At 39.7% G+C, this 9197-nt stretch overlaps 1 protein-coding gene across 2 annotated transcripts in view; it reads right to left on the bottom strand.

Annotated features, from left to right (window-relative positions):
* The window catches only part of impg2b (interphotoreceptor matrix proteoglycan 2b), a 73423-nt gene that overhangs the window by 6117 nt on the left and 58109 nt on the right, over positions 1 to 9197 (bottom strand). For both annotated transcript variants that reach the window (XM_014020719.1, XM_014020720.1), the window contains 4 exons: positions 6530 to 6740; positions 5302 to 5490; positions 4991 to 5204; positions 319 to 398 (listed from right to left, as the gene is read on the bottom strand). In XM_014020719.1, coding sequence (XP_013876173.1) covers positions 319 to 398; positions 4991 to 5204; positions 5302 to 5490; positions 6530 to 6740 — 694 coding nt within the window. The remainder of the gene's footprint in view (positions 1 to 318; positions 399 to 4990; positions 5205 to 5301; positions 5491 to 6529; positions 6741 to 9197) is intronic.

Here is a 9197-nt window from a genome sequence, read left to right as displayed (position 1 = left end):
CTTAATATCTGAACGTAAGTATTTTAAATCCTCAGTGTTGAATTTAGATATTTTAAAATGATTCATTCTGTATCCTTTCAGTCCTGTTACTGTTATAGAAATATTCTGATTATTGCTGGTTTTACACGCTTCAAGCACAAAGAAATGAGCACTAAGTTATGTTTATAATTAATATAATATATAACAAAACATGTTTTTTTTTGTTTAAATAATAAAAGAAATAAATGTGAAATAAAACCATTATAGTAAGTGTAAAAATGTTCCAGGTATCACACCTGCAGCAGGTTTTATACAGCTGTAATAAAACAAAACACTCACACTTGAGTCTGCCGCATGAAGTCTGCAAAGCGCTGATCTCTGGAACACAACTCAATGATTCTGAGACGCTCCTGGATCTCCTGCAGAGAGGTCAGAGGTCAGTGCACAGAGATCAAGTTTATGTAAGAGCCCAGCAGGAGGAGGAGGTAAAAATAAATGTCTGTGTAGTACAGACATCCTGCTGAGGCTGAAATCGTCTGAGCCAAAAAGACGTCACAACAATCAGGCAGCTTGGACTGAAGAGTCCAACTGCTCGACTAAACCATGAAACTGGAGGCAGAGCTCCGAGGAGGGGAGGAGAAAGTCCCCTGATGAAGAGGAGTTCTCTGGAAAGCTGTGACACAAATAAAACTATTAGACAGACTTTAGACTCTTTATGCAACAGAGTGTTTACCAAGCAGGAGCACTGACAGAAATACAGAACCTACAACTGATACGTTTTATTCATGCAGCTTCGTATTTCATCATGTCACATGATCTTTATCTACACCTTAAAAAATTAAACTTTCAATAAATAGGAAAAGTTGGGACACTATGTATAGTGCAAATAAAAACAAAATGCAATGATTTGCAAATCTTATAAACCCACCTTTTATCTACAATACTGCACTGTCCAGACAAATAAAAGACCACCACCTGGGTTTAACTAAGCAAATGGTTAAATACTGTATGGGTAACTGGGAAAGAATGGGAGAAAACTTCTAAAGAGATTATTGAAACTACTAAAACTGAGTTAAGAAATGTCCAACACATTAATAAAAACTAGAAGGACAGTGGGGAAACATCATGTTGGAGGAAGGAATGTGGTCGAAAGTAACCTTGAAGGATCACGATTGGAGATCACTGAAATGTTTGGTGAAATCAAATCGGAGAAAGACAACAGTAGAGTTCACGACCTTGTTTAATAGTGAAAGTAAGAGCATTCTCACACACACACACACACACACACACACACACACACACACACACACACACACACACACACACACACACACACACACACACACACAGTGTGAAGTGAACTCAAGGGATTGGGACTAAACAACTGTGCAACTGACAGAATACCACTCATCAGTGAGGCTAATGGTGAAAAACAGCTTCAGTTTGCTAAGGAGCATAACAACTGGACTGGAATGGAAGAAGGTCATTGTGGTCTGATGAGTCTGTTTGATTGAGGCCAGCTGACTACCTGAATACAGTGATCCCATGTTTTTCGCGGGGGTTGCGTTCCAAAAACAACCCGTGATAGGCGAAATCCGTGAAGTAGTTAAGCCAGTACACTGGGTTCCCACCGAATGCGTTTTGAGCAGCAAAAATGCGCTCAACACGTTGAACGCACTGCAGCGTGTTCGGTGTTGAACGCAGCAGTGGACTAAACACGTGTCTGAAGAGGGAGGAACACCGGTCTGTCTTTAATAATGGTTGAAATAAAGATAAAATAAAGAAAATGGCTTTGCTTTATTTACTGAAGAGCAAGCAAACGTTGCGCACACCAGATAATTAATTCACCAGATAATTTAGAGCCGGTTTGTTCGGTTAGTTTCGCCACTCCAGGAGCTGCAAGCTGACTGACTTACTTATTTATTTATTTTGTCCCGAGCTCAGCGAGCTGCTGACACATGTATGAAATTCAGTTCCCATGTGAAAATCTGTTCCCCCCTGCGCCTCCCACATATTAACCATTTAGGATTGGTCTGACGTTATACCTGGACCATAGGGGAACTGGATTTTGCACATCACCGGTCCAGAACTTATTTCTAGCGGCAGAACAGGTTGGAAGATGGTTATTTGGTGTTATTTATTGTTTTTTTTAAATCATCCTACAGGCTCTGACATGTTGATAGCCTGTTGAGCACAGAGACTCTTTAGCCAATCAGGACGAAGAACACAATGCACTGTGAAAAAAAAAACTGCACAAAAAAAAATCCGTGAAGCAGCGAGATCGTGAAAGGTGAACCGCGTTACCCCTAATTTACACTACTTGCGTTTTGTCTCCACTCCGCTCCGGTCCGACCTCAGCAGCAAATACGCACCCATTATAACCAATGAGAGTGTTTACACTGGCTGCACACGGCTGCGCAGGGCGGCCGTGAGTGGACGGCGATACGTCAAAATTAGAACATATCCTATTTTTGACGGATGCCAGAGCAGCGCCGGAGTCAATTTTTAAGGATTATGTCGCACCAACGGGAAAAGAAACAAGCACAACATCTGTATTTTCAAAATAAGACACTATTCGGTGGAATAATTTGTCGGAATAATGTCGAAATTGCAGCTATGTTAATAAATATACGGATATATTTCTACACAAATGCTGTTAGAATGTATCGTTCTGTTTGGGAAGCAGATGGAAACACGTAGCATGAATAATATGTGTACACACACGATACACGTGGATTTTATTTTGAAATCAGAAGTTTCAGAAAGCCGACAGCGAGACAGTTTCAACATAGTATCAAAAGTCTTTATATCATTGTTTTCAGCTGTGTTTGGAGTTTGTCTTTGACAGAATTAATTACTTTTTGCTCTGATTTCCACATTTATCACTGAATTTATTGCACAATCTCCTTCCTGCACGTCTGTCAGACCGGAGCTGAGTGGAGGTAGTGTAAACTGGACTTGAAACGGTGCAGCTGCGACCTGCGCAGCGGAGCGGAGACGGAACGCAAGTGATGTAAATCTGGGGTTATAGCAATGGATCACTGTATACAAAATGACCAGGTTATTCCAAAGGATTTTTTTCCCATGATGGTACAGGCATAATCCAAGATGACGATGCCAAGATTCATCGAACTCTGTGAACGAGTGGTTCAGGGAGCATGAGGCATCATTTTCACACATGGATTGGCTCCACAGAGTCCAGACCAGAGCTCCAATGAAAATCTCTGGGATGTGCCTGAGAGGACTTTGAACAGTGGTCTGAATCTCCCGTCATCAGTATAAGGTCATCAGTATAAGGCCAAAAATTAAAACTCTGGATAGAAAAAAAACTGTGACATTGCAGAAGCTTGTGGAAATATGCCACAGAGAATGTGTGCCATAACTAAAGCTAAAGGTGGCCCAATAAACTATTAGTGTGTGTGACCTTTATTTTTGACCAGGCAGTGCAGTATACAAAAAAATTGTTCAGTTTTTTGAAAAACATATTGAATTTGTTGGTAACAAAACATTTGTTGGTCCAGGATCACCAAAAGGCTGTAAAATTAAGTGGTATGAATAAAAAAAAATCAGCTGGAGGATCGTTTTACAACTAATAGGGTTAATCATCAACAGGTCAGTAAGAGGAAAGCATATAAAACGAGCATTTTAGAGAGACTGAGTCTCTCAGAAGTAAAGACAGGCAGGGGTTCAGCACTCTTTGAAAAACAGTTTCTACAAATACTGGAACAATTTCAGAACATTGGGCCTCATGCAAGAACCGTTCGCACGCACAGATTTGTTCTTAAGTTGTGCGTACGAGTGATTTAGGAGAATTTGTGGCATTCACCAATGTTTTCGTATTCTAAGATTTTCTTCAGATACGAACAAAATTCATGAGTGGTCCAGACCTGTCATATATTTTATGAGCAGTCAGTCTGCTGTTATCCAGACGGGTTTTCTTCCCTAATAACTTTATATTTCATTAGTTTGAAGATATTTTGAGTTGAAAATAAATTACACTCCATAATTATGTTGACAATAGGCTATTCTGTTTGAATTAGAGTTATAATTTTAAATGTAATAATTTAGACTAACAATATAAATTGTCTGTTCGTCCGTTTCCCCCCGCTTGTCCGGGATCGGATCGCGGGGGCAGCAGCAGAGAGACCCCCCTCTCCCCAGCGACACCTTCCAGCTCGTCCTGGGGGACTCCGAGACGTTCCCAGACCAGAGGGGATACATAATCCCTCCAGCAAGTCCTGGATTTTCTCCAAAGTGCCAGACATATTTTGAAAACATTTTAAAATGCTTATTTCAGAACTGCAACTGAGACCACCTGCGACCGCGCAGCGCAAGCGGGGGGTGTACGGTGCGCAGCACTGCGTCTTCTGAATAAATGAAAATGATTTAACACAGTTGTTTATACTTTTAGCAGCTCTTTTTATTCCACAGCTGACCTGCTAAAAATGACAGATTTTCTTTTCTGGATCTCTGACAGACGGACTTCAATCTCTGAACTCGTAAAGTTCTTCTTTTTAATTTTCACTGTCATTTTTCATGAATGGACACTTCCTTGTATCTGAGGCAGGAAACATAGCCTTATATGGTGTTTTTGGGGTGGTAATTATGCTAATCTCCTCTCACGTGCACGAGCAGCTGGATACGAACAGGTGGAATTTACGCAGCTCATTTACACACTTTTCCTGAAGATAGAAGAGTTTGTTGAATCTGACGTGACATGTTCGTACGAACCCTTCGTACGAACAAAAGTAAGAGAAATTTAGGATAAGAATATGAACATGTTCTTGCATGAGGCCCATTGTTTATGAAATGGAAGATGCCACTCTAAATCAGCTTGTGGGTTGTTTTTAGTCATTTTTCTGTCTCTTCATTATAATGAAACCATAAAAATTAGCGAATGATCATTTCTTTGTAGATAACATACAAAATCAGACAAGAATAGAATTACTATTCCCAAGTTAATTCATGAAATCACAGCAAGTCAGATTTTATGCAAAGATGTTTTTTCTACCTCTTTAGTCAGTGTGGTGTTTTGGTAGATGTTTTGAATCTCTTCGTCACTCAGGTCTTTAGAGCCGTATTGGGGAAGGGTGGAGTCATAGCATTGGTAGTATGGCGGCAGATTGTCATCATAACGACGGTAGTACTGGGCAGAGACTGGGTCATTCTCAAACATCGGGTTGAACTTGGTGGCACGCTTCAGACTTGGAACACTTTCACCCCGTCTGGAAGGCAAGGTGGTTACATTTAAATGTGAATATTGTAAATAAATTATTATTATTTAGTTTCATTCTGAGCAAGAAATTTGAAGTTTTGGTTCACCGCAGTGGGTCCTCTGTGTCCTCGTCATCGTACTGCTCTCTGAGTGTTCGAGCCAGAAAGAAGATGATGCCACCAGCCACCAAAAGGAAACCGGCCACAGAGGCTATGGCGATGCCCACCACCAACGGCTCTGAGACGTACTCTTCGCAGTGCTCACCACGATACCACCAGTTCTCTCCAACCCGACACCTGCAGCATTGGAAAATTTTGACTTGATCTAACATGGTGTTTTTCAAGATGGTGGACATGTTCCAGACATAGCTTAAAACAGTGGTTCCCAACCCTGGTCCTCAAGGACCCCTATTCTTCATGTTTTACTTGTTTCCCTGATATTCAGGTCTTCAGAAGATTGTTCATCACTCATTCATTCAAACCAGGAGTGTCAAATCAGGGAAACATCTAAAACATGCAGGACAGGAGTTATTGAGGACCAGGGTTGGGAACCACTGCTTTAATAATACATGTTATCTGATTTATTATTTACAAATAAATGACAAAAAAATCGATGGCTTCCAGAGCCAACATTAAAAAACATAAAACTAAGTCAATATTATATTTTGAAAATGTCTCATCAAGCTCGGAGAAGCTCTTGAGGAGTGTGTCAACATTTAAAGCAGTGGTTGTCAACCCTGGTCCTCAAGGACTCCTAACCTGCATGTTTAGATGTTTCCCTGATTTGACACTCCTGTTTTGAATGAATGAGTGATGAACAATCTTCTGAAGAATCTGAAGACCTGCTGAAAAACAAAATATGAATGATAGGGGTCCTTGAGGACCAGGGTTGGGAACCACTGGCCTAAAAGATAGGCCCACTCACCAGTTGCTTGCAAGGGTAATCAGGTATTTAAGTTTCCTATTTGAAATAAAATGGTTTCCTGAGACTTTTGACTCACATTTTACTTTTGTATACTTACTTCACTGCTCATTTTAGCTATTAGTTTTTATTTTGTTTGTACTAGCAAATAAAGTTTTTTGCTAGTTCTACCTTTTAGCTACTAATACTTTTTAGCTTTTATCCACCATTTCTCCAGTCTTCACCTTTAGCTACTATTCTGCTGTTTTTAGCTTTCAGCTGAAGTTTTTGCTATTTTCATCATTAGCTAATGGGTTTGCTAATTTCACTTTTCTTAACTTTTTTTGCTGGTTTTATTGTAATAATGTTTCAGCTCCAATAAAATTGAACAAAGATTTAAGGTGTGTTGTAAAGACTGTCTAAACCCTCTCTTACCTGCAGATAGCACCCTTTCCAGGAATGATGTCACATTTGCCGTCATTAAGGCAGAAGTCGTGTTGGACCTCACAGATGCTCTGACATGGCAGGCCATCAACGCTCAGATATCCAGGATCACAGACACACTCAGCTTCGCCTGACCACTGATTCACCATACACTTGGAAAATTCATTGCAGGCCTGGAACTTACAGGGATCTGCCTGGTCACCTGAGAAACAACAGTAAAATCATTGGTCTTTTTAAATTACATTCGTACACTGATGGGACACACATCAGAGGCAGTGGGGGTTCAGTGTCTTGCCCAGGGACACTTCAACATGTGACTGAATAGTGTGTTACGAATCCCTCAACCGCTCAGCCACAGCTACCCCAAAAATACTTCTTTGCAATAAAATGCATACTAAGATGGTTTTTTGTCCCACACCTAGTTCTTCTTTTTGCTTTTTGAACCTCAACTTAGAACCTTCTTATGAACAGTGCCATTTTTCAACTGGTCTTAAAATTTTATCAGGAGTGTATTTACTGATTTGTTAAGAAATGTAAAATATTAACAATGCAAGTATTCCACTTTGAAATAAGAAAGTGAATCCTTGCATCCTAACAAATAAAATTAATTTTAACAATAGGCCAGTATGCTGCCTATTTCTTTGTGACCATTTTCTGTAAAAATAGACACAGTTGAAGCAGGAGTCATTTTGTTTTCGTACATTTTTTTCTTTTTTTTTCAGTGATATTTGGTCAACCGTACCACAAAAATGGCTGCACCGATCAACATGAAATTTGGCAGGACTGTAGATGAGTCTGACCTACACTGCACCAGCCAACGGTTTTACGATAGACCCCATATTTGAGGAGGGGGCTCCTTTCAAAGTGGAGGTGTCTGGACATGCAAAATCGCTTATAGCTCAGAAACTGTTGTACATTAAAGCTTCAGATTTCTTTTGTTGTTTAGCTCTGATGAAGCTCTATCCATCAGGCCCACCAATCAGTGACCCCCACCCCCTGGACCCCCAATTTATCTGAAAAAGGGGGTGTCTGTACATGCAAAAATACTTTTAACTCAGAAACTGTTCAACATAGGACCTTCAGATTTCTTTTGTTCTTTAGCTCTGATGAAGCTCCATCCATTAGGCCCACCAATCAGTGCCCCACCCAGACCCCGAATTTATCTGAAAAAGGAGTATTTGGACATACAAAAATGGTTATAGCTCAACAACTATTAAACATAGGAGATTCAGGTTTCTTTGGTTGTTTAGCTCTGATGTGGGGCTATCCATCAGGTCTAACGCCCACCCCACCCCCCACCCAAACCACTACAATTTTGGGATGCACCTAGTAGCATGACATTTATTAGGAATAAAGACTTCTGAGTTATGGTGCATTTGTGCGTGCGGGGGTCATTATGAAACCACTATGCGGTATCTAGTCTTTACTCACATCTTCCTTTCAGGGACCAGGGGTCACAGATGCCCATATCCAGCAGTCATTGTGTGAGGGGCAAGGTATACCCTGGACAGGTCACAAGTCCATAACTTTACACTCTATGTTGGACTGCATTAGCCAAATACATTTTGTATAAACTTGTATTGTACACTTTTTAGTGAGGTTCTAATCATGACCCCTACTTAGTCATTTTGTTTTCATATCATTCATTATTTTTTATTTACTAATAGTATTTTTGGTCAACTTTAGCACAGAAACAGCTGCACCTAGCAGAATGAAATTCAGTGGGAATATAGATGGGGCCTACCTACACTGCACTAGAAAACAGTTTTGTCATAGACCCCATATTTTTAGTGTGGGCGCAATTTGAAAATATGCTATCTGGACACACAAAAATGCTTATAGCTCAAAAATTATTCAACATAGAAACTTTAGATTTTTTTTGGTTGTATAAGCGCTGATGAAGAGCTATCATTTCATGACATCATTAGGTGTTTATATGCAACTGTCACCTAGCAGTAGCAAAAGAATCAAAACACATGACTGAAAATTGTTATTTCAAGCCTGTACAATCATAAACGCAATCAGATCTTGATGAAATTTGGCACAGATGTTGTCCTATCTGACCTTTATCAACTAAGAGTCCAACAGCACCAGTGGCATTATACTATCTTTCCAACTTCACACTATGTAGAACAAGAACTGGCACCAAGGTTCAACGCTTTTCTTCCATTCAGACTTTGAAGACCATTGCTCTTTGTCCACAGGTTTAACAATGTAGAAAGTGTGAAACTGAAATAAAATATAACAATACAATAACAACACAGACTATTGTAATCTTCGATACACACTGTTCCTCCAGTGTAACATAACTTACACTGACTATTTATTTAATTTTTAACCATGACTGCAGTCTGAACATGTGGCTTTGATAACATGTAAAAATTACAGAATAAACTTCTCTGATAGCAAAATACAGCGGGTAAAATAAGTATTGAACACGTCAACATTTTTCTCAGTAAACATATAAACATGTTAGTAACATGTTATTAGAGGTGCTAATAACATGAAATTTTCACCAGATGTCGGTAACAACTCAAGTGATCCATACATACAAAGAAATCAAACCATAAATGTCCAGAAATGAAGTTATTTGTAATAATGTGGAATGGCACGGGGAAAAAGTATTGAACACACTTGCTGAAATTTATCTAATACTTTG

The sequence above is a fragment of the Austrofundulus limnaeus genome, unplaced genomic scaffold, assembly GCF_001266775.1.
Source record: "Austrofundulus limnaeus strain Quisiro unplaced genomic scaffold, Austrofundulus_limnaeus-1.0 Scaffold264, whole genome shotgun sequence".
In the NCBI taxonomy this organism is placed as follows: Eukaryota; Metazoa; Chordata; class Actinopteri; order Cyprinodontiformes; family Rivulidae; genus Austrofundulus; species Austrofundulus limnaeus.
The sequence above is the reverse complement of the archived record's forward strand: the minus strand, read 5'-3'. Positions and strand labels throughout refer to the sequence as shown.